Source organism: Balaenoptera musculus, chromosome 19, assembly GCF_009873245.2.
Source record: "Balaenoptera musculus isolate JJ_BM4_2016_0621 chromosome 19, mBalMus1.pri.v3, whole genome shotgun sequence".
NCBI classification, from domain to species: Eukaryota; Metazoa; Chordata; class Mammalia; order Artiodactyla; family Balaenopteridae; genus Balaenoptera; species Balaenoptera musculus.
In genome coordinates this window covers 52930913-52956869 of record NC_045803.1, presented here as the reverse complement: position 1 = coordinate 52956869, position 25957 = coordinate 52930913, and the positions used below count along the sequence as shown (strand labels likewise).

General features: G+C 49.4%; 1 protein-coding gene across 4 annotated transcripts in view; it reads left to right on the top strand.

Moving 5' to 3' along the window:
• Nucleotides 1–21361, top strand: part of CDYL2 (chromodomain Y like 2) — a 177781-nt gene extending 156420 nt beyond the window's left edge. For 3 of the 4 annotated variants that reach the window (XM_036834677.1, XM_036834678.1, XM_036834679.1), the window contains exons 4-7: nt 3676–3848; nt 9927–10137; nt 11951–12094; nt 14692–21361. In XM_036834677.1, coding sequence (XP_036690572.1) covers nt 3676–3848; nt 9927–10137; nt 11951–12094; nt 14692–14850 — 687 coding nt within the window. In that variant the 3' untranslated portion in view covers nt 14851–21361. The remainder of the gene's footprint in view (nt 1–3675; nt 3849–9926; nt 10138–11950; nt 12095–14691) is intronic. The other variant, XR_005017548.1, reaches the window with a different exon arrangement.
• Nucleotides 21362–25957: the final 4596 nt, after the last annotated feature.

The window sequence follows — 25957 nt, the reverse complement described above, 5'->3', positions numbered from 1 at the left end:
TTCATTGTGCGTGGGCTTCTCATCGCGGTGGTTTCTCTTGTTGCGGAGCATGGGCTGTAGGTGCACGGGCTTCAGTAGTTGCAGCATGTGGGCTCAGTAGTTGCGGCATGCAGGTTCAGTAGTTGTGGCACATGGGCTCAGTAGTTGTGGCACGTGGGCTCAGTAGTTGTAGCTCACAGGCTCTAGAGCGCAGGCTCAGTAGCTGTGGCGCACGGGCTTAGTTGCTCCGTGGCATGTGGGATCTTCCCGGACCAAGGATCGAACCCGTGTCACCTCAGTTGGCAGGTGGATTCTTAACCACTGAGCCACCAGGGAAGTCCTTATTTAAACTCTTAAGGGATGGTGTTAGTTATATTACCACAATAATAACACATTGCCCTAAACTTAGCATCTTAAAACAACAGGCACAGTCTGTGAGGGTCAAGAGTGCTGGCTTGGCTTAGCTGGGTACTTCTGCCTCAGAGTCTCCCACAAGGCTGCAGTTGAGGTGTTGGCTGGGGCTGCAGTCTCACCTGAAGGCTCGATGGGGGAGGCTCCACTTTCACGCTCCTCCAGGTGGCTGCTGGCAGGTGCCAGGTCCTCACTGCCCAGAGACATCAGTTCCTTGTCACTGGCTACTCCCCATGGACTATGGCATAGCCTCTCCATAGGGCTACTCACAGCATGGCAGCCTGCATCCCCTGGACCGAGAGCTCCAAGAAAGAGGTTTAGCAAAAGATTACGGCCGAGGGAATTCCCAGGCGGTCCAGTGGTTAGGACTTGGCGCTTTCACTGCCGGGGCCCGGGTTCAATCCTTGGTTGGGGAACTAAGATCCCGCAAGCCTCGCAGTGCAGCCAGGAAAAAAAAAAAAAAAAAAAGAGGACAGCCAAGACAAGCTGTAGTCATCTTGTATCTTAGTCTCCTCTTGAAAGGGGCATCCCGTCACTTTACCATATTCTCTCGGTTAGAAGTGGCTCACTAGGTCCTGTCTGTACTCGAGGGGAGGGGATTGCACACAGGTGTGAATACCAGCTGCCTTAGAGGCTGCCTGTCACAGGGGTTTAAATCAGGAAGGAGGCAGGATAAAGTAAGGAGGCACACGTTCTACCAGGGAGTTTGTAGAAGTGTCATAGCGGGGCTTTAAAGTACTTGGGGTGTCAGGAGAAGGAGGGGGTGGCGTTTTGTCTGGGGTATTTGGGAAGGCCTTCGTGAGGGTGGTCGCAGTTGAGACGGGCCCTGGGTGACTGGGTTCAGCAAGTAAAGGTGACGGAGAGAGAGGGACCCTGGCCTGCTCCCTTTTTATACCCACTTTTAATGGATTTGGTCATCTGCTTCCAACCCGTGGCAGATCAAAAGGTAGAAGCGGCAGGGAAGAGCGTGCTTTCTCTAGCAGACACTCACGCAGGAGCAGGTGGTGACCGGCAAGTGCAGAGCAGGGGCAGTGAATCTCCAGGTCGGGTCTGGGACTTCCAGATGCACCACGGTCCGGCACATTTTGTAACAGAAGCGTGCCCTGGGAGCCTCTGAGGGGACTGCTCCTTTACAGGCTAGCACTTGACATGGAGAGGTAGTTACACGTGTGCCGTGTGTTCTGGTTAAGAAGGCAAGGGAGTGTGTAATAATTTTAGAACGTTTTACTCTAAACACACCAGTTACGTTATAAAATTGGGGGTGGGACGGGGCGTGGTCCTTCAAGAAGGTGGCACCTTAGCCATCAGTCCAAATTGGATTACCAACACGAGAAAGGCAAAGGAAAGGCGTACTAACTAGATACATACATTTTTTAAATTAAAAATGTAATTTGTACTTTCGTTGTATGAACAAAACACAAAGCTACTTTCCATTTAATTCGTAAAGGAGGCAGCCGCCGTGTTTGATTTTGTTTTTGCTAATTGACAAGTACGTGTGCCCTCGCATGGGGAGTCACATGCAGAAGTGCAGCTCATGTCTTCAGAGCAGGGTTTTCTTTGCCTCTCGGAGAAATAGAGTTCATATCTAGGTGAGAGTGTGTCTATTTCTGGAGGCAGATGGATTAAAGGACTCACATGATAGTGGCCTGTTAGCTTTTCTGATGTTCAAAGTGAGTATCTGTGGCTTATCCCCTGTTAAGAGTGGAAAGTACTTCTCCCGTCCTTCTCACAGAGCTCAGACCCAAGAGTCTTGATTCAGATTGACGTCTAGGCCTGGTTTTTTTTCCACAAAGATTCATCCATTTATTTAAGTCATCCTGCAGTGTGCAGTCGTGGACAGAGAAGGGACGTAGGGGTGAGATTTGCATCCTGGTTCTGCCTCTTACTGGTGACCTTGAACCACTTACTTCGCTTCTCTGAGTCTTCCTTGCTTCATCTGCAAGATTGGGATACCATTCCCTACCTTACAGGAATTTTGTTTGGAGTAAAATATTACGTGGAAGTTAACAGATGCAGTCCCTGGCCCCTCTTAAGTGCTTAATTAAGTGGGGCGGCGGGAGGGTGTGTCATTTAAAGTACAATTTAAAAAACAATGCTCTCATAAAATTTCCCCACTGTACCCTGTGATTCTGCCTTTTGAATAATTAATAACAATCCTTTAAAAGCCTGTTCCTTTACTGTCTCTCCTGTTGGACTGTCAGCTCCACTCAGGCAAGTAAATGCCTTGTTTTTTCTTACCGTGCACCTTTTGCACTTATTCTTCCTGCATCCCTAACTTCTGTTGGATTGAGTGATTGAGCTTTCTTTATTTTGCCCCTCCCCTGCAGCCATTCATTGCAATTCACGTACTTTTAAGAAGTTTTCCTTAAGCTGTGTACACGTAGCGGAGTCTAAATGTGATCATGACCCTCTGCACCGCTCCCAGACACAGAACCTCGGCACACCCTAACTCTCGTCATCTTACCCAATGTTATTGCCTAAGACTATAGTTCTGCCTTGTGCAAAACCCCAGCCTTCAATTAGCCACTATCAGTATGATGATTTTTACAGTCAATTCTTATATTGATTTACTAACACATTCTCCACTTTCTATGCCGGTTGCTGGTCCTTACACGTCAGTTTTTCTTTCTGAATATGGTTTTCTTCTTCTTGAAGTACATCCTTTTTTAGTTCTTTCAGTGAGGGCCTAAGGGTGGCAAACATTCTTTTAACTGAAAATGCCTACTCTTCACCCTTGCCTTTGAATGATGGTTTAGCTGGATACAGAATATGTGTTTACTGGTTATTTTCCTCAGCACCTGGAAAACGTTATGGGTCTGTTGCCAAAGCCCACTTCCTATGTGCCACCTGTGAGCCACGTGAGCATCTTAGTGGAGTTAAGGGTAAGGAAGAGTGTAATTAAACCGGGTCTTCTAGTGATGGCTAACATACCTCACCTGGGCTGTGCACAGGACTATTTTCCCACACCTCAGAAAGGGCTAAACAAGCGAATGCTGGAGGAAGATCTGCAGAGATTTACCAGGGATTGGATGGCTCCACGCCAGGCTTCCGAGTCTGCAGCCAGTGACCCCCCTGGCACCTCCTTAGCGCTCTGTGCTGCTTCCGGGTTGGTGCAGGGTGTCTGGTTTGGCGTTTCATTGCTTGGTCCGGACGTGGCATGTGTTCGGGGGAGGCTCCCTGTGCAGGCCGAGTAGACTGGCCTCTGCGCCCAGGGGTCGGCATAGGTCTGGAGGCCCCTGGCTTACAAATGGACGCTCACCCCCGCAAATCCCTCTCCGCCCACAGATCATGAAGGAGGTGCGGCGCGCGCTCTGCAACGCGGCCACGGACGACAGCAAACTGCTGCTCCTCAGCGCCGTGGGCAGCGTGTTCTGCAGTGGCCTGGATTACTCCTACCTAATTGGCCGCTTGTCCAGTGACCGGAGGAAGGAGAGCACCCGGATTGCAGAGGCCATCAGGTGAGCCCTGCTCACGTTCGAGCACTTGGGGACCTGCCTAGGGCTGCCACGCTTACCACCGAAAAATACAGGCTGCTCAGGGACTTCCCTGGCGGTCCAGTGGTTAAGACGCCACGCTTCCATGGCTGCAGGCAAGGGTTCCCTCCCTAGTTGGGGAACTAAGATCCCACATGCTGCGCGGTGCAGCCAAAAAAATTAATAAATAAAATTTAAAAAAACTACAGACTGCTCAGTTAAATTTGAATTTCCAACAATGAAACATTTTCTAAACCGTAGGTATATCCCATCCCATGCAGTATGTGGGATATACAAATACTAAAAAAATTTTTTGATGTTTATCTGAAATTCAGATTTTAATTGGGCATCCAGTGTTTTCCTGCCAAAATTAGGGATGCTTTTACACTCTGGGTTATATCCCACTTTATTCTTTTGATCAAAAAGAGATTGTATTTCTTTATATTAAGCCCAGTGTCTGGTAATGCCCAAGTCTTATACAGACTACTCCCACCCTCTGCCTGATGGTGAAATCTTTGCTTTTCTGGGGGTCCCTGCCTCCTGGAGCTGACCTGGCTCAGCCCTGGGGAGAAGGATGGATGTGGGGAGCTGCGTATATGCAGATCCAATGGGGTGGGGAATGTTTCCCCCACTGTCTTACTGCCTTTGGGGCAAAAAGTGGAATCCTCGGGGTGACATCCAATCCCAAAGATCAGTATCTCCTCTGGGACACTGAAGGGTAGTTACTTCCCCATTCTTTATGCATTTGTCAAAAGCAAGTGAGCGTGATTTCCAGCAAGGCTGTCACGGGTCCTCCGTCCTGGGAAGGGCACATATGCCCGCTGCTGCATCGTATGTGGTCCTCAGACAAGCCACGGTTCAGTGATACCTCCTGGTCCCTTGAAAAGGAGCACTTACTCTGCGTGGAGTCGTGGAGCCTCGGGCCGCGTGTTCGGGATTTTCTGGGGCCTCCAGTCTCACTGGGCTCTGGCAGCGTCTCCCGGAAGCTGATTCCCGCAGGGGAAGGAAGGCTTCCAGGGGATGCAGAGCCTCCAAGAGGTGACACAGGGACGCCTGCACATGTGGGCTTCCGAGTCCCTCTTTAGGGGGAAGCATCCCCTAGAATCTCTGCTCTAAAACCCCTGTGCACTTCCTGTGGCAGGATTCTTGCCGGAAGAGACGTGGACTACCCGAAGGCAGTTATTAGAAAAGGCGTCGTCGTTTCAGGCTGCTCTCAGGCTGCCCAGGTGCAGATAGCCCAGCCGTGTACACGGCGGTTTGTTCTTTGCTCCACTCGGCTGTGTCCTTTCCCAGGCACCTTGTCACATAGTGAGGGGGCCAGCAGGGTCCCCCATAAGCGTCCCTCCTCATTTATGGGACTGTCAGAGATGGGGCGCCTACCTCTGTGGCCTGAGGAAAGTCGTGGCTGTAGCCTTCACCTGGTTTACGAATTTCACTGGTGGCATTAGCTGGAGTCCCAAACTGGAGGAGATGCTGAACGCATGACCTCATCTCTGGAGAAACGCAGTCAGTGGAGCTCGGACAGTTGCCATCTCATCAGGAAGGAGAGTTTCTCTTAGGGAGAGCAAAGGGAAAGACGGCAGAGGAAGCGGAGCTTCCTAGTTCGTGGGCTGGCAGGGACCCAGGGAGATGGAGTGGGGGTGTCCCCTGGGCCACCAGTTCTCAGCCCAGTGAGCTTTTCCAAAACCCAGCTGCTCGGCGGTCCCTCCAGGAGCTTCTGAGTTAATGTGTGTGAGGTGGTGGGGTTTTAAAGTTCCCTTGGTGGTTCTAATATGAAGACAGGGTTGAGAACCCCCGCCCCGTACTAACCAAGAGGCTTCTGCACCTTGACTGAGCGCGCCAGAAGTTTCAGGAACACAGTGCAGAGAAACCTTTCCCAGAGGCTGTTCTGCAGCTTTCCAGAGCAGCATCGTGAGCGAGGGGCTCTGTCAATAAGTGAGTTCTGTCCCCACTCCTGCGGATTTTCCAGGCACGTTAACGTATTTACTGTCTGAGCAGTCTCTTGTGAAAGAACTTCGTTCACATCTGGCATGGCTGAGACATACTTTGGCCACAGGACCTTATCACCTGCGGGCATCCCTTGCGATTCTCCGGGCACACGCACGCTCGCGGCTGGGCCACGCAGCCACAGTACCCCCAGCGGTGCTCCCTTCCCACCCTCAAAGTTCCGTAGAGAAGACATGCGCGCACGTGGCCCGGGCAGCTGCGTTCCCCCTGCAGATGTGCGCTGAATGGACTGACAGATGTGTGAAGAGCTCAGGTGACTCATTCCGAAGACACCTCTATCCAGGATCCAAGCAAAGCTGTCCGCCCAGCCCTGGGGGAGAGGCTGCCCTCACCTGAACTCCTCACAGGGGCTGTGGTGGCCTGCTGGCGGGCTGCTGGGACAAAGAGGAGTCAGATAACCTGTGTGCAGTACTTGGCCCGTGCCTGGCCCAGAATGGGTACTTGGAATAAGTGTGAAGAATTATTTTCATTGTTACTCCTGTTACTTCCAGCCGCAAGTCCTAGCTAAGCCTGGGTCTGGCTATGGAGTGCGCTTCTGGGGGGCGGCCCAGGATGGTTGTCACCGTGTGTACCTGGTGCTCACAGGCCCCGTCCCGGCTGACGTGGCTCTGAACTTTGGCAGTGGGAGGGCTGCAGTGTACGGCCCCGGTTAAAGGGACTGGATAACGGGGTCACAGTTGCCAAGTGCTCCAGGTGAAATCCAGACATCCCCGTGTGCAGAATTTTGCTGAGTCTCCTTCAGGCCAGGTGAGCAGATTACAGACCACTGAGAATGGAATGAAAGCTGTGTCCACACCCCCCCCCAGCCGATGCGCCGACCGTGATAACAGTGGCCTGGGTGCCAGGCACTGTGCTGGTGCCCCTGGTGGGCCATCACATTTAATTCTTGTGGACACACCACTGGCTTTCCCATTTTACAAGAAGTAAAATGAGGCTCCAGAGACTGGGTAACTTGTCCGAGGTCTCCCCACTAGTTAGGGGCGGTGTTGAGACTTGACCCCAAGTCTTTCAGACCCCAAAGTTCCTGCTCCTTCTGCCACATCAGCCCAGCAGCTCCAGCCGGCAGCTCTAGCCGGGACTCAGGTTGAGTGGAGGGAGCAGCGAGGGCTGGTGTCAGCCTGAGGGACTCTGACGCGGGGGGAAGACGGCCAGCCATCTCCCCAGCGCAGCCCCGCCACCCAGACCAGCGTCAGCTGTCTGAGCGGCAGTGTCTGTAATGCAATACCCTGTGTGTTGTCTGGCTCCCACATCCAGCGGGCCCTCGCGATAGAGATCTACTGCTTGAGGTGAGAGGAAAAGGATGGGGAGGGCGGTCTGCGCATCACATTTTTATATCACGGAAATGAATTCACGAGGCTGCTGGACTGAAACAGGGGAGCTTGGGGGTGGAGGGTCGGAGCTGAGCACACCTGGCCCCCTTAGCCCTCCTCGGGGGTCCGTGGTGCCCCTGCACAGAGCTCAGGTTGGAAACAATAGCGTGAAAGTCTCTGGGTCTGGAAGGGGAAGCTTCTGGAAAGTCATGAGGGCCCAGATGAATTCTGGAAGAACTGTCGTGTGGATGGTGAAGCAGAGCGAATTGGAGTATCGGAGGGGCCCACATAAGGGCCTCGGCAGGGAGGCGCCTTGATAGGGATGGACCCTCTTTATTGAGAATGTTCAACAGAGGCCATGATGCATCCTCGGGAGGCTGTGGAGGGGATTCTGCACCAAGTGGAAGATTTGGCTCCATGCCTCTTAAAGTCCTCCCCAACTCTGAGATCCAAGATCCTGGAATCGTATGAGGGGATTTAGGAGTGGAACATCTGTTAAAAATCACCCAAACCCTGTGGTTCCAGGGACCCTACAAGGAAGCCCCACATCTCCTGCAGACTCCAAATTGCATTTGGTAAAAAGCACTTGTTAAAACCAGTGACTGAGGCCATGAAGTTAGAAAGTCAAGACAGGAAATGGGCCACTGGAAAACCAGGACTCAGAAGGCCATGGTGCCAGGTCTCCCTCTGTGTAGCAGTATCCTTCTGGGATCAGCCACAGTGGGGCAGCAGTGACTGAGATACCTCACAGAGAATCTACTCACGGAGTCACACGGAAGTCAGGAAATCTGACATCTCAAGCCTGGGCGTGTACTTTCATGACAACATGTAGGTGCTAAGATACCCCCTACCCCAGTAGAGTATTAAGCAGTCTTCTCACAATTCAATCTGATCCCAGCATATCACCGTGATACCCACATCTTTTGATAAGAATTCGGGGGGAATAGTATCAACTGAGAAGGGATAAATCAGCTCGACATTTGTATTAGTTAAGTATTAGCTGCTGTAACAAATGAACCCCAAATGTATATAACAGCTCAGCTGTGATAGAAATTTACTTCACATATATGTGAACCTAGAACAGAAGTTGCTGATCAGCCCATGCCTATCCTCCAAGTGGTGACTCAGGAACTCAAACTCCTTCCATCTTGTGGCTCAACAAAGGTCTTCCAAGATTGCCAAGCTTGTCAAGATGAGAGGGCTTGGGGGGCTGTGTGGTGGGAGGTTTCCTTGCATCAGGCCCGGAAGTGTGTATTTGGTTTCCACTTACATCCCATCGGCCAGCACCTGGTTACTTGGCCACAGCCAACTGCAAGGGAGGCTGGGGACCATGTTCCAGCTGCAGCCTCGGGAAGAAGAGGGAAGGGAAACCAGGTCTGGTGAATAGCTCGTGCATCACCGCCACACATCTGCAGTCTTTGCTCTCATTCTGGGAGATTGTTTACTGAGTGTTAATTCCAGTATGCATGGAGACCAAGCAGTGCCCAAGCCAGACCTGTGAGTTTCCTTAAGGAACTAAAGGGGGAGGAGAATTCAAGTAAGCAAGCACATAATTAGGATAATTGCAAATTGTGATAGTGGTGTTTTCCAAGAACTCTCAGCAGGCCCATGCAGCTCCTGCACGGTGAGCAGGGGTGAGAGAGACAGGAGATAAGTCTGGAGAGGTAAGCAGAGGCAGACCAGGGTCATGGTCAGGAGTCTGGATTTTATTCTTGTGAGTTCTTGTTAGTTTCCAGTCTTCCACCTGAGAATAATGAGGGATGCAAGCTTTGCTAGACATCCTGGATCTTTCCTCCGTGTCCACACGAATATTAAAATTTTATAGACCTTAATACAGCAACTAAGGGAAAGGTGAAAAGTGTTCTAAGGCAAGGAAGTAGAGGTTATTGTAGGTATCTCTGTTTAATATTAAAGATGCACACTGTAACCTTGCTCAACGCAGAAGCGCAGGGAGATAGCATATCGCCTAATTCGTAGTCATGGTGCCAGATGCCTCACACCTCCAGGGGAGCCCAGCGTCCTTCCCCAATTTTGGTCAAAGCCACCCAAATATAGAGACCCTTGTCAGCATTCTGGAACCACCCCGGGTGAGTCTGGCACGCCTTTAGGTAACTCAGAGTCAGACGATCCTAGGACTGAAAGAACTCTTAAATGTCATCAATCCCCACCTGTGCCTACCGTCTGAAGCTTGAATTCGCTCTACAGCATCACCCAGGGTGACCATTGGACCAAACTCGGAGCACCTCGAATAACAAGAGGTTCATCCTCTCAAAGCCACCAATTCCACCCTCGCCAGTGCCCTTAGAATGTTCCTTCTCTCCTTGAGTTCACATACCCCTCCTTGTAACACCCTCCTTTTGGTTCTGTTCAGAACCTTAACATTCAAGCGGTCTTCCTTAAGGATATTTACACTTTGTCAATATCTAGGGGGTGGAAGGACAGGGTAGCCTGGTGCAGTGCTGGGACAACGGGCATGACCTGGGGCCCTCTGGGCAAACCGTGATCACCCCATGAGTTTCCCTCTGAAAACCTGGCGCCACCCACTAAGTGTGCCACGCCTGTGCCCGCAGCTCTGGGGCTTGGTGTCCGGGAGAATGAGACCCCTGCTGAGCACCCACTTCCCTCATGACCTGTGGGTGCTTCCCAGCACCTGGGGAAGCTTATTTCCGCCTCGACAGAATCAAGGGTGTCCGTGGGTCTCGGCAGGGCTGCTCACCTGCTAAAGAGGGTCTTCTCTCTTCCCCAGGGACTTTGTGAAGGCCTTTATCCAGTTTAAGAAGCCCATCGTGGTGGCGATCAATGGGCCCGCGCTGGGCCTGGGCGCCTCCATCCTGCCCCTCTGCGACATCGTGTGGGCCAGCGAGAAAGCCTGGTTTCAGACCCCCTACGCCACCATCCGCCTGACGCCCGCCGGCTGTTCCTCCTATACCTTCCCCCAGATCCTGGGTGTCGCACTGGTAAGCCTCCTCCTCTCTGCGGCGGGTCCTTCCCTGTGACCCGTGGGTTTGGGGTCCCACAGCACCCCTCCTCTGTCCTGGGTTTAGGATACAGCCCTTCATATGGGTAGAGTCCCGGGGGTGCTCCTGGCCTGAGGAATCTGGGGGTCGTCTCAGCTTCCTCTGCCTTCCCAGAGTTGCTGCCAGCCGGTGTCTACGCCGCAGGCCCAACATGATGGATTGCAAGGCCATTCGGACTCTGGAGCTGGGGCTGCTTTCTGCGGCTTACCGTCTCAGCAGTGGTAGGAAGACGGGACAGCCTGGGAGCCCCGGAAGCAGGCACTTTCCCTTTTGATCTCGGCCCCTGTGCTCTGCCCGGTTCCTTCGTGGTCACAAAAATGTTAACCTTGTACAGCCTTATCGCTTTCTTTTATTTCAATCATTTCTGAAACTCCAAGAATGTTGCCGATTGAGACGTGTTCTTCCCGACTGCGTCCTGGTTGGCTCCTTCTACTGGGTTCCTTTCTCACATTTCTCCTTCCTGAGATGGTGTTTCTGAATACGTTCAATGACATGTATTTGTCTTCAGACGTCCAACCGAATGCATCCACAGGCTTATTACCGACCTGACAAATTTTGCTCCTCGGGTGTGAAAGATTGTCCTTTGGGTCATCATGACCCTCCAGTGACAACCAGAACAAAGGGGAGGCACGTGCACAGATCCAGAGGCTGGGAGAGCTTGACATTTCAACATCCATCTGAGAGCGGCTGAGCCTGCAGGGCCGGGAAGGGAGGGACAGGGGAGGCAGGTGGATGGCAGTCAGGGAAGGGATTGGGTTGTCTGCTGTGTGAAGGAGGTGGGGACCTGTGCTGAAGGAGGGAGGGACCATGACCATCTTGCCCTAATTATCAGCGGGAGAGTCATTGGTTGGTGTCAGTGGGTGACTGCGCTGGGCTCTGTCTGTGCCCGGGACCTTTCCCACGTTGCTCCTCCCAGACTGTGTACGACAGCTGCACACTTCAAAGTCAGGGGAGGTTATCTGGGGGGTGGGGCGCAGAGGCCACGGCAGGACGCAGGAGGTGTTTCTGCCCTTCGTACCTGGGCACTGCCTGTGCACAGCCCCGGGTCACTGGGAGGGGTGCGCCTCTCCGCGTTGGGATTATGGTCTTACTCGGGACCTTTCTGGCTGCCGGTGATGGAAACTTTAACTGGCTTAAAGAGGGGAAGAAAGGAATTTAACGGTGGCCCTAACTGGCAGGTCCAGCAGTAGAGCCTCCTTTGGGGGTGTCACGCCCAGCAATCCCAGCGCCGGCAGGGCTCTTGTTCTCCATCCCTGCTGTCTTGGCAGCCCTTCCCTCCCCACAGCAGCGGGTGGCCCGGGGCTCAGTGACTGAAGCCGCCAGACAGGGAGGAAGAGTCTTCCCCATCCTCTCCGGCTTGGAGACCTCACAGACAGCTTTAATATCTCGGGGGGCTCATCTCCTCTTCCCCGAATCAGCCGTCGAGGACGGGGTATCAGCTGTGAACTGTTCCCAGCCCGACACACGTCTCCTCCTGCAGCCCTGCCACCAGATGGGGTGGGGGGGATGGGTATTGCAGGCGGAGCCCCTGCAGGGACATGGCTTCTCAGGGGAATTCAATGAAAGCTGTGGGCCCTCTGTGCGGAAAGACGCACGTAGACACAGGCATGTGCGAGCAGCCCCCAAGGCATCTTTGGCCCCCAGTTAAGGACGCTGCCTCTGGGAGCCGGGACAGTCGCGCACAGCAGGCGGGCTCGCGAGCAGGCTTGGAGGCGTGCCGGCTCTCAGCCTTCTCCTGCCTTTGCTTTCTCAGGCCAACGAGATGCTCTTCTGCGGGCGGAAGCTCACCGCCCAGGAGGCGTGCAGCAGAGGCCTGGTGTCACAGGTCTTCTGGCCAACCACGTTCAGCCAGGAGGTCATGCTGCGGGTCAAGGAGATGGCCTCCTGCAGCGCGGTGGTGAGTTCCTGAGTCTCTGTGTCCTGTCCTTGCAGTAGACCCATTTTACAGGTGAGGGCAACGAGGCCAGAAGGGAGTGATTGACTTGCCAAAGGTCACGCAGGGAGTACGTGAAAGGCCCCGTGTGATTTAACAGACGCCGCATCTCGGTGCTGAGAGCTTAAATCCAGAGGGAGGTGGTCAGCACTGTTAGATATTCTCCATCAGCTCCAGTGTGAAAACCTCACAGAAGAGATGTATACCCTGGGGTAGAAGGGTTGCCTTAAAACAAAGTCCTAAACATGCACGAAAACACAAATCATCTATGGTTTTCAAAGAAATGAGAAGCAAAGGCGAATAAGGACAGAGGGTGTGAAGGCAGCTGAGAGACGAGAAAAAGCGGTTTCCGCTGTCCTGGTACCTCATTTCTCCTGCCTGTCCAGCGCTCGGCACACGTAAACGGTTCGACTCTGAAGACACCTTGAAAAACAGATAAATAAATGACACCTCCGCGGAGACGCCGGGTTTTAACTGTGTCGATTTTATCTCATAAAGTCGCTCTGAGCGCTGTATGGAAATATCCTGTTGAAGGTGGAGAAGGGCCGAGTGGGAAATGAGGAAGGTGCTTTGGGAGCCGCAGGCCCGGACGCTTTTCTGTGCTCCAGCATCACAGGGGTGCTGGGCTGGATTGTGGGGCTGACCCGTGACCACCCCTTCCCTTCTCCCTGTCTACCCCGAGCCTGCACCCAGCTGCCACTCCCCTCTTGATATGCCTCATCAGCCTTTACTGGGCACATACTGTGTGTCAGCTCTGCCCCCCGGAAGCCTGTTGGTCCCAGTGACAGTGGCAGGGTGGGGATGGTACAGCCTTGTTGGGCCAAGCACTTTGCTCCTCCCTTTATGCGAATTCTGTTTTAATCTTCCTGATGATTCTGGTGACCAACTCGTCCCACTTTGCCTGAGACTCTCCTGGTTTTAGCACCAAAAATCTCGAGTCCCAGGAAACCCCGTGAGCCTGGGAAAACGGGGATGATTGGTGACATAGGGGCAGCTGCACAGAGAGGTGGGTGGAAGTTCTCAGCGGAGCAAACGGTGTGAGTGAGGCCACACAAGTCCAAAGCCCTGCGTGGAGTTTAGGCAGCGGCTCCTGGTGGTGTGAGCAGGTGCAGGGGCTAGTTGAGGGATGATTAGACTGAAAAGGCAGGGAGGAGAAAGGCCCCAAGGCTCCACTGAGGAGTTTGGTCTCTGGGCAGTGGAGGTGCTCAGATGAAACCGGCTTTTGAAGAAATACTGCAAGGAAACCTCTCCTACCCACAGGTATGAATTCAGGGGCTTTGGGTTGATTCACCTGAGATGGGAATCTACCCCACGGCCCCAGGAGATGGTGTTCTTGGGAGAAATTCTTGGAAGGAAAGAGGCACCCTTGGTCTGCCAGCCCTTTCTCACCACCCATTCGCCTCCAGCCCAAGCTGAGGGATACGATCACTGCCCCTTTCCAGCCTGCTTGAGCAAGGGAGCTCTTGTCTTGCTTTTTTCTGTTGGAAAGCGCTTTGTGAGACTGAGGACCAAAGCCTCCAGGTCCACAGAGGATGGCGGAGACCAGCGGAAGGATGCTCGGACGCCCGGCTTCCGGCTATGCCTTTGCCAGACTGAGGCAGCGTGGAGCCCGCAGAATCAGCCAGGCGTTGGCAGGGCACGCCCATCAGGCGGTTCGGGGCGCCTTCACTTTCCTGAGCTCACATCTTTCATCTGTAATGCGGAGACAACTACCTAGTTGTGCAGTTAACTTGAGGAAGAAATAAAAGAAAGCAGGCGAAGTGCCTATCGTAGAGCCGATCGGCTAACAGTGGTTGTAGTGGCATTGCTATTCTTATCACTATGCTTGCTACCATTGTCCTTACTCATGATTATGATTATTACTACTATTATTACCGTGATTGCTACTATATTACTAATATCAGTCATTATCACTACTATAATACTATAGTATTATTACTACCACCGGCTTTACTGTTAATACTGTTAATACCATAATACTGTGGTGTTGTTACCATTATTACTACCACTAACATTACTGTTATCGCTGTAATACTATAGCATTACTATTGTTATCACTATTATTGCTCATTACTACAATTACTGCAATTGTTATTACTATTACAATGATTGCTACTTTTATTACTACTACTCTTACTACTAAGCCTGAACAAGGGGCATTGCTGTCAGGGTAGGTCCCATGGATACTTTGACAACCATTAGTTCATTTCATTATCTTACTCTGTGATCCCAGCCATTCTTGAGTTAGGTAGCATGGGGAGGTGAAAGCAGTATTTCCCAAACTTTTTCATGAATCCATAGAAAGTGACCCTGAGTATATGTCAGTGTCACTCCTGCAGTTGGGGTTAATGCGGGTCCCACTCAGCCGTCCCAAGGTCTGAGGGCTCGGCATCTCAGCATGCCTGCAATCCATTCCTGGCCGTTGCCAAGGGCAGAGGCCTGGGAAGCCCCGGACCAGAGGAGGCAACCTCCTCTGGCTTTGGACATGAGGAGGTTAAGTACATCCTTCTGGAGCAGAGTCCCTGGTGCCTGGCTAATGAGGCTTGTGTGTTTCCCTCCAGGTGCTGGAGGAGTCGAAATGCCTTGTCCGGAGCTTCCTGAAGTCGGTGCTTGAAGATGTGAATGAGAAAGAATGCCTCATGCTCAAACAGCTCTGGGGTTCCTCCAAAGGCCTGGATTCCCTGTTCAGCTACCTGCAGGACAAAATTTATGAAGTCTGAGGGCCCAGTGCTCAAGGGCAGCTGACTTCCAGCTCTGCCCTGTGTTTCAGAAATCAGAGCACAGTGTATTCCCGGCCAAGGAGTCCGTCAGGGTGTCTCTCTATACCTAGGGTCGTGTCCATTTCCTCGTGTCCTTTGGTTGCTCCTCATTGGTTTGGTTTTGTGTAACGATGGGAAACGCAGCATACTTGGCCTCCCCCGTGTCCCCACCCCAACTGGCTGGAGAGCTATCGAGGGCTATATCTTCCCAGTCCTCTGCCAGGTGCCCTTGTCCTGTCCCCACTTGCTGAAATGCACCATCCTGGTCCAGGAAGGGGAAGACCCATTTCTCCATCCTTCTGACTCAGGCTGTGTCTACACAGTGCCTCTGTTTTGGAGACTTGGCTGCCATGGCTCTGTCTGGTTAAGTACAGATCCAGTGACAGGGGACGACCAATCTTAGGGAATTTCTAGACCCATGAGCAGAACAATTGTGTAGATCCAGCCTCAGTCTCCTCTCTGATGCAAATCTGCATGACTTTTAGGGCTTGGTCTTAAAACCCAATTGAGTAATTTACAAACCCAGATATTGTACATTTAGGAGCATTTTGTTAAATATATATTTTTAAAACAGTGTAAGTGGAAATTCTGATAATTTATGTGTATTATATGTAAAGCTAGTTTTGCAAACACATAACTACTAGGAAAATGTTTTTTTTTTAACCCGACTTATTTAATTTATTTATTTTTGTTTATATATTATGGTATCTGTTGTTCACACAGATATTATTTTCATACTGCCCTGGACCAAATCCCATACAAGGTTCATGCCGTTTGGTGCATTCTAGCAATGAACCACGTAGAAATAAAATTCAGAGAGGTGAAAATGGGATTTCTGTGAATAAAAGGAATAGCTCTGCCCCAGATTTCCTGCGTGTAAAACAGTTCTATGACAATTGAATACTTGCTCTTAGGAGAAATCATGGAAGAGTTTTCTCTTCACTCTGTTCCCTTTAAGGAGATAAAGGGGCTTCCAGCCTGAATGGTCCTGGGGGCTCCATATTGTTGAGGGAGACTTTTTTCACTGGGGCAAAGGACTCCACTTGGATTTCAGAGTCCCTTTCCTCCATGTGGGTGGTGATGTCTGGTTTGGGCCTTCCAGGGAGGTGGGGAAGAGTCCCCACTCTGAGCTGTCAGTAGAGGGTCTGAATCTTTTTGCCTCCAGAAGCCCAGGCACTCCATCTTTTTTCAGGTTGTTTGCTCCCATCAGGGAGCAGTAACCAGGGATGAGGCCTCCTGTCCCAGGGCACGTGGGCCGCAGGGGGGCTCCAGCATTTGTATTCAGACCATCAGCCCAAAGTCCCTGGATCAGCTGTGGCGAAGGAGGGGTTTTGGTTTTGGGTTTTGGTTTTGGTTGGAGAGGAGAAGGTAAACATCAGAGTTCAAGCAGAGAAGCCACAGGACCAGGTTCTGTATGAGGGTCGAGCACCAGAGAAAGTTAGGTTCCCAGAGGGGCGGGATTTTTCCATGTCCATCACAATCCCCCCGCCAGGTGTCCTCAAGGACCTCTGCGCACCCGTCTCCTACTGCCTCTGTTAGTCACCAGCCCCTCTTGACCCTTCCTCGGAGAAAGTGGAGTGGCACAGTGAGAGTTAGGCACAACTGGGGGAGGGGAGGCCTGCTGAGGGGGGGGGGAGGGTCATTGTTACAGTTCTCTCTCCCTTTCTGGTCCTCTTCCCTCCTCTGAAGGCAGCTGGATGCACCGGACTGGGCAGGTGGAGAGGACTCATGGCCCTGAGCTTTGTGTTTCGGAGAACAGGTGGAGTGTCTGTAGCAGAACTAGAGACATAGGCCTTTAAACAGTGAACCTGAGTTTACCTGGATTCTCCACCCTTCAGAGGGTCTTGGTTCCCCCTGTTGAAAGCCTCTCTCCTTCTGAGTTTCCCCATGACTTCCCGAGGGTCAGGGAAGAGGACATGTCTCACTTTCTTCTCACTTCGGCCGGGGGACCGCCACCCTGGCTGAATCCAGCCAGAGGAAGATGGGGCTAAAGTCCTGTGTACCCTCCCCTTGCTCCATGGGGGTTCCTGTAGGAACTGCAGACCTAGACGATGGGGAGTTTCTACAGGGAGACACCTGCTCTTGTCCAAATACCTGTTGTCACATCTCAATTTGGGTTTGTCTTTTCCTTTGAGAAAGCCAGTGTGTGCGCTGCCAAAGGCCCTAGACAACCTCACCCTTGACAGATAACTTCTCCGCCATCACTAAGTCATCTGAAGAAAGAGCACCTCGTTTTCTTTTTACCTTCTAGGGACAGCCACGTTCAACGTCTCTAGAAGCAGTGTTAGGATTCTCGTTGGAATGGAAGAAGATGTTTGGAAATTCCTTTTGCTCAATGCCCATCTTTGTTCCCTGCTGAAAAAACCAGAAGTGTTTTAGCTTTGAACTAAAACATAGCTTTGGATCATCAAATCTAAACTTCTAAACACCTCAAGGATCTCTGATGATGAGGTAGGAATGTGAAACCATCACTAAGGTGGAATGCCTGGTGTTAACCTGTAGGTTCCGCGTATAGCAGGAGGTGTTTTACAAGACAGTCTGTGTTTCGGTTGTTTCCATACAGTCAGTTCTAGAAGGGTGTTCCACAAATTGGGCAAAACTCAGTTACATCTGTTCACTATAGGGTAGACCAAACCACTGAATTTTTCACTTTCTGGTTAGTTGTTTTGATAATATACAGATGAGATCCAGGAAACTTCCAGCTGATCAACCTGGGTTGGAATTTGCCAGACCTGTTGTTGTGTCAGGGTTTAACCTCATAGCTTTCTTGAGACAGGGTCCACTTTTTGTCTTCTACCCCAGGACCTTCTCTCCACCCGTAGGATCCTTTCTCCCCTCTCTCTACTCTGCTTTGCCCCCTCCCCACCCAGGCGGTCACATCCCAGAGCCTGGGCAGGTTCTTGGAGGAATCATGCTTGGTCTTGGTAGCCCCATCCCAGAATTACCTTTGGGGTTGGAAGAAGAGCTGTGGTGGGAAGATGAGGGTACTTCTTTAGTCAAGGAGCCTTCTGGACAATCCACTCTTTGCCATCCTGTTAGCCATGCGTTAGAACTCTCCTCTCCTCCAACCCCTGGTGATTAGCATCCAGCATCTTGCAGCGGAACATTTACGTTAACAGCCTTGTTCCAGGAGGACTTTTTGGAGAACTTTGCTAAGATGGTCAGAACTCCTCACCATTTGGAAGCCTCAGCCTAAGGTAGATATACCCATATGTCCCTTCCTGCTTTGAAATAATGTCTGTGGGGGAAAACCATCAAAAGTGACCCTCTTGGAATGAAATTGGATAACTCTGAGAAAGTAGTAGAGAATTGATTTTAAATGTTATTCTTGTTTGGTATAAAGTAAACTAGGAAATGTTCTCTCTGAAGCATGAAAATATGTTTTTCCCATATGAAGTTTAGTATGAGGATGGAAAAATGATAATCACAGTAGACTTTGATCAATGCAACTGTATCTCCAGATATCCACGTTTAAAAAATAGCCTTGACTGGATGCTGAATTGCATTTCCCATTATTAATTGTTGGTTTAAAAAATTTTGTAAACTTTTTTTAATTTGAAATTTAGTCACGTTCATGTTATTTTCCAATCTAGTTTCTGTGGAAATTTTTTTAACAAAGAGAAACAAATAGAAACATCTTCAGATCTTCCTAAGTGAATATTTAAAATGCAGAATTGCTTCTCTTCTGTGTTTCTGTATTCAGATACTTAGATCTGTTGTATATATTAATTTAGACATCCTCACTAATATACACAGTATTTAAGACTCTAAATGAGATTTCTTAAGTATTTTATTTTATTCTCTGTAAATGGTTTTGTATAATCTTTAAAAATCTACACTTTGCCTTTGTAGATATTTAACGGAAACCATTTGGGGGTTGTCTTGCATGTATATTTTTGTTGTAGATAAGTGTTGCTTAGTTATTTCTGCAAATTTTGGTTGAAATGCTTACAGACTTTAATACAATATATATTTTCAGAATATAAACTTTTATATTTCTGTGGTAAGTTAGGATATGCGTTTTAGGCAATCTTTTCCATTAATATCACTTGTTCTTTCAAAAAAATAGCATTCTGGTTTGGTGCCAGTGGTTTTTTGTTTTTTGTTTTCCATTAGAATCTAGTGCTGTTAAATTGTTAGAGAGCCGGTTAATTTTCTTTTTCTCAAAGTAATTGAGTTTGAAGTATAATTTGAAAATGTATTGAATTTGTGAATAAGCCTTACCATTAGGATCAGTAAATTTTCCAACCTTTGCAACTACATATGTAGTTGAAGATCTCCCCATAAATTCTCACTGTGTGCCAGTTGATGGAGTTTGTGAACAGAGCCTTAAGCTTGTTGCAAAAAAAAAAAAAAAAAAAGGTAATACGGGTTGTTTCTTCCAAGTAGCGTAAGCCATGTGGATGGACTCTGCAGTCTGTACGCCATGGCTAATCTGGAGAGTTTGGTTGAGTTGATGGTGGCAGGGGCCAGATAGACACCTTGGTGATTGTCTTTGGCCATACGAAGGGACCACAGACAGGTGTTCTGGAGCCACCTTCGTACTATTCACGTGGTGTAGATGTGGTCACAGGGAGGGCTGCTGGTTCATCATTTGTTTTGAACCAATGGCATTTTCTGCTCCTGACCTTGGTGGTTGACTCCAGGTTCCTTGCAGGTGACCTGGAAACATCCAGTCTGGCTGTGGTCAGCACTCCTTGAGAGATGTTAACAAAGTTTACATGTGAGTCTTACTGTGTAGACAATCTGAAGTCGCTTTCAGTTACATAATCCGCATTCCCACGTGTCCTGAGTGTCTTATCAGTGAAGTAGGTGCGTTAAGCCATGCTGAACCTGAGTTTAGCAGGGCACAGGCAGACTAGATGCACAACATACACATCAGCTGAGCCAGTCTGCCCGGGGCTGTTTGAATGGCGTGTAAGTCATGGAGCTTCCTGGCAGTGCATCCACTGTGTCTGGGATCTGATAAAACCAACTAAAATTTGGAACTTAAATTTTTTTTTTTTTTAAATTATGATTCTTTCCAGTTGACCCTGCTTACCTACTGGTTCTCCTTACCAAGGCTTTAAAGGTGATCTTGAGACCAGGGCCATAGAATAGCTAAAGTCAAGTTATTTGGTTCATCTCAAATAAGTGTTCATAAAGTCAACTTATCTCCCATTAGGATGGAGATTTGCTTCAAATATTTGCAGTGTGTGTGTCAATCAGAGAAACTGACATCTAGTTTTAAGCTTCGGCTCTGGCATCTCTGTGGGTTGACCCTGCCTCACTGGCCCAACACCTGGCCTCACGTTGGTGCTCATTAAGGCGACTCTGGGAAGTTTGGAGGGTGTGGAGTTTTCCATCTAGGATTTAATGTGTCCCTGTGCCGTTCGTCCCAGCTTGAAGTCATTTGCTGATGTCCATGCTGACAGGATTGTGAAAATATTGCCTTTCATAAAACCAAGGACCAAAGAATTCCATTATTCCAGCAAAGTACGAGTTTCATAGATTGTGGGCACATCTAGGCAGAGATGTACATGCTTTATGGCACAGAGAAACTGCTCCCATCCACCGACCTCATGCTCCCCCTGGCTGGCCCTACAGAAGGATTTGTCGTCACCTTGAGAAGGCTCTGAAAGATGAGCTTCTCGGATTGAAATGCACTGTCTCAGGTTGGTGTTTCTGCTGTGTAGTCCCAGCCTTTATCCATATCAGTACCATAAAGAGTGGAGGGCTGGCATTCTTCAGGTTATCTGAGCAGTGTGGACTGCTCCATCTGAATAGAAACCTCCAGCGTGAGTTCTTCAGATGTGTCTACACTGAGCAGTGAGATCCTGCAGTTGCTAAATTTCCACCTCCTTTTGGTTCTCCATCAACCCATTCCACTTCCTGTTTAGCCCGAGAAGAATTTTCTTCACTTCTCACACTAGGTGATGCCCCATCTTCATCCATGATGAAATCATTCATCCCTTAACCGGTTGAGAAATGATTGATACTGAAGAAGTGGGATTCTAGTGATAAGGCTTATTACCAAACCTCTGATCATGAAGCAGGCTACCAAAAACGTATCCAGCCTACCCTGGGAGTGTTCGGATTTGATCATGGATCTAGCACACACACCAAAATCCAAGGAGACCTTTGCAAATTAGGCTACTCATTTTCTTTCACCAGGTTATCATGGGAGAGTCTTTAACTAGTTCTGAATATCTGTAAGTATGAGTAATTCATAGACTTATAAAGCAGGTACAGCTGCCCCTTTCTCACCATGCTGTAAATATTCCCTGAGAGTGGGTGCAGTACGGAGGGATAATAATCTTCTGATTTATCAAATGCTGACTGTCTAGAGCAAATTGTACACTCTCTTTGTGAATGGTCCTGTAACGTGTATGAACACATTTCTGGGTGCCTTAGAAGTTGTATTTTTCATGTGTGCTAATATGCAGTATTTATACATTGTGAGAAGCTGCTTTGAATAAAAAGGTTGAAACTTCGTCTGCGTTTGCTTGTGTTCTCCCTTTGGCAGCCTGCACATAAGGTTCACAAACAGGTTCTGTGGTTTCTGAACAGAGAGGTTTCTGGGGCCGCCAGGGGGTTGCGACATCTGAGGCTTCTAAGTTGTGTTTGGGTTCCTGGGGAGCAGAGACTCCCTCACCCACATCGGCCTTGAGGCTTCGAGTTATTCAGGCTGGTGGTTGATTGGGAGGGCACAGGTATTGTTTGTCAGAAGGTTGAAGGAGCATTCACCCCTTCCCTGGCATACCTGGAATGTTTCTTTGCATAGGGACCACTCCTCACTCGAGATAAACCTCCACAGAGCTTGGTTTTGTACAATCCCAGTGGCCGCACGTGGCTAACGACCGTATTTGTCACTAAGGAATTATGCAGAGTCCTTTCTCGCTGCCTCGGTCATCACAACGTGGCTCTTAGGAAAGGCACGCTGCTGAGGACGCCTGGCTCCAGAGACGACGTGGAGGCTGCAGGAAAGAGGAAGAAGGAGTCTTTCGGGGGCTCGTGGCAGCAGGGCATTCTGGGAAAGGGATTTGCACGAGGTCACATCTACCTGTCCGTCCATCCGGCAGCAGTATTGAGCCCCCTGCTCTGCCTCGGGCTGCACAGATGCCAAAAGGCACAGATGACTCACACAGTCCCCGTCGTACAGAAGCTTGGGGTCCAAGAATGTGAGAAAGGCATGTAATCCTGCCGTGATTCTCGGAAGTGTCCACAGCGCAGTACCGGAGAGGACACCTTCCACGATCGTGAACACCTGCAGAGTCTAGAAGACTGCGCAGCGTTCATTGTTAATCTTCCCTCGGGTCCCCTTTCTGTCGGTGTGGGCCCGCCAGCCTTGGCTGGAGCCCAGGATCCTCCCTGTGCCGGTCCCCTTTCCTTTTCCTTTCTGTCGGTGTGGGCCCGCCTGCCTTGGCTGGAGCCCAGGATCCTCCCTGTGCCGGTCCCCTTTCCTTTTCCTTTCTCTTGTCCTTGGTGTCATCATTGTCGTCTTGTGTGCCTGTTTGCCCTTTCTCTGAGGTCCTGACTCCATCCCGAGTAGTCAGGGCCAAACCTGGGAAGTCCTTTGCTCCTGACCGCCTCTGGTCCTTCTAGGAGACTGGAGGAGGCCTTTCAGATGTTTCAGAGTGTAGCATCTATAAGACAAACCCTTTTTCCTTTAACTGTCTCTCACAGGCTAACACTGATGTGATATGATACTGAAAGAAGCCCTTGCCCAATCGTGAGAGGAAATGGGCTGAGGCTCCCATCTGGTTAGACACATCAACAATTAAATGAGTCACCAATATATTGAATAAGCAGTAACGGAGTATAATCCCAAAAGCAACTTTATTTTGTCTCTCACTGTCCCTTTAAGTCGACTTAACGGAATAGTCCTGACCTCACCCTAGATGACAGCACAGGTAGGCTGTAGGACCTTTCCAATAAATAATATAAAGTCACAAACACAGTATCAATTCAGTAGTCAAAGATGGCCATGTTCCATTTAAGCATCAATGCTTCCAACTTCATTCAAGACTTCACTCATTCTTGCTGACTCTCATTTCTTCTTCTGGTTGGATTAGGGAGAGCCGGAAAGATTTTATGAGGACCAAATTGTGCTGTTGTCACATGGGGGCTTTCCTTCTCTGGGCCTCATAGACTCTCAGGGAACTCGTATGGGTTTCTTGGTGACCTCTTCAGTTGATGGTGGCCAGTCTCTTATAACTGCCAAGTAAACTCTATATCATCAGCCCATCCCTCCCTCTTCAGTCCCTAGGAGTCCAGTGGTCCACTGCCAGCTTCGTCAGTTGAGGTCTGTTTGTCCCTTTAGGGTAAGATGATCCCCATGCCAGCCCTTTGCCACTCCTGGACCCCACGTGGCTCAGGGGAGCATTCATGCAACCTCTGTCCACACAGATCAGGGCGTGCAAGCTAACTTCCAAACAAGAGCTACTGCCTCACTGGTGTACTAACTAGTCAACTAGTTGGCCTCTTATTCGCTGAATTTCTCAGGCATGAGTCAGATGCCAATCTACTGTGTTCCCTAAGTTTTAGGGGGTACATATAAATCGCTAAAGCCTCATTCTCCTTTGACTTCAGATGAAAGGGAGGTGAGAGGGTGTGGGAGGGTGTGGGAAGGCGTGGCTGGGACTGACTTGTGCTTTAACAGATTTCGCTCTGTGACGATGGGCAAAAGGGGGCTGAGGGCAAGGGGACCCAGAGGAGACTCTTGTAATTGTCCATCTGCCTTTGACGAAGGCTTGACTCAGGGATGGGGCAGTTGAGGTAATGAGAAGGAGTGAAGTCCTGAGTGTATTTTGAAGGCAGACTGAGAGAGAGAGAACTGAGTCAAGGGTGATCCTGGGATTTGGGGCCTGAGCAGCTGGAAAGCTGGAATTGCCCCCGAATTGAGGCAGGGACCGCTCCAGGGCTTGGGGGAGCAGGTCTGAGTGGAGGTGCCAGGAGCTCAGCTGAGTCCTGGTATCACATGCACGGGGTGTTTGAGCTCGCTCAGCCTTTGGGGATTACAACTGTGCCTGCCTCCTAAGGAGTTTTTAAATGATTAAATGAGATTTACACGCACGTGTGTGCGCACACACACACACATGACTGATGTATATATGAGATTTTATATATATGAGACTTACCTAAATATGTAAAAGACAGTAATATATAAAATTAGATTATATATAATATTTAAAAGAGTTAGCATACAGCCTTTTTAATGATTAAATGAGATTTTCATACATATGCAAGATTTTATATATGCAAGATTTACACAAATGAGATTATATATAAGTATCATTATACGTAATTTTTGGAACAGTTGACAGATAGTTACTATTTAATGGTTTAATGTTATTTACATATGTGTATATGTATGTGAGGTTTTATATAGATAAGATTTATACACATATAGGAAAGATATATAAATGAGATTATGTACATATGTAAATGAGATTTTATCTATATACAAAATGTTTAGAACAGCTGTTGGCACATAGTCACTCTTTTTTTTAAATTGAAGTATAGTTGATTTACAATGTTGTGTTAACTTCTGCTGTACAGCAAAGTGATTTAGTTATACACGTATATACATTCTTTTTTTAAAATATTCTTTTCCATATGGTTTATCCTAGAATATTGAATATAGTTCTCTGTGCTATACAGTAGGACCTTGTTGTTTATCCATTCTATATATTGAATAAATGCTCACATCTGCTCACCCAACCTCCCACTCTATCCCTCCCCCAACCTCTTCCCCCTTGGCAACCACCAGTCTCTTCTCTATGTCCATGATTCTGTTTCTGTTTCATAGATAGTTTCATTTGTGTCGTATTTTAGATTCCACATATAAGTGACATCATATGGTATTTGTCTTTCTCTGTCTGACTTACTTCACTTAGTATGATAATCTGTAGTTGCATCCATGTTGCTGCAAATGGCATTATTTCATTCGTTTTTATGGCTGAGTAATATTCCATCGTGTATATGTGCCACATCTTCTTTATCCATTCCTCTGTTGATGGACATTTAGGTTGTTTCCATGTCTTCACTATGTGCATAGTCACTCTTTAGTGATGAAATGACCTTTACATATATGCATGAGATTAGATATATATATTAGATTTATTTAAAATATGAGATTAGGTACATAGATGGACACCTACCTACCTACATACGTATACAAACACACACACACACACACACACACACATATCTTTAGGACCGTTGTTGGCACAGCATTGTTATGGAATCAAGAGTAGCCGTATCAGTACTTATGCTGGTGAAGGCCAGGGGTGAAAGTCGGGGACTCAGCGCAGGTAATGTCCCTCTGCTGTCCCAGCCGAGACCCTGTCTCTGCTGATGGCCAAATGGAGCCTTTTCCCCAGAGAAGTCCCCGGGCTGTGACACCCTGGCACACCCTTTTCCTCTCTGGCCTCTGTGTCCTCCTGCATGTGGGGCTCACACTGCCTCTCTCAAGATTGTCCTGAGGATTAAATGCGAGCGTGTGTGAGGCCTGGTGCCCTTTTCCTTGGGGATTGCCTAACGCAGCCGCATCAAAAACTCTTGGCTTCTGAGGTTTCCAGTGAGGTCTGTACTTCTCCATTCTCCAAACCCCTTCCTGGAAATGCAGATGGCGGTGGCGTTGGACCAGGGATGGGCCGGGAGCCTTCCTAAGCTGGGGTGAGGGCGAGAGCCCTTTGGGCACTGAGCTAAGTCGAGAAGTCAGCGTCCAGGAGCCAACAAGCCTGATCAGGGCACCAATCTGGAGTGGCTGGCTGAGCACCAGCGCCCAGCGACAGAATGGGCAACAAGGGCAAGAGCCACCGTGGGGGTTCAGGACGGAGGGTGGGAGGGGAAACCTGTGCACCTGATAGACTGTCCAGGGCACCGGGCAGGCAGTAAGCACCAGTGTGTGCATAGATCAATGAGAATTCCTCCTCCGGGACTGTCAGTTTCTAAGAAATGTGGGGAGATTTTGCCGAGAAGCAACTGGAGAGATCAAAGGCAAGGATGTTAATGGAAAGAGCATGACGTATACGATTTTCATAAGGTCAGACAAACTTGCATTTAAATCTCTGATTTGACTTTA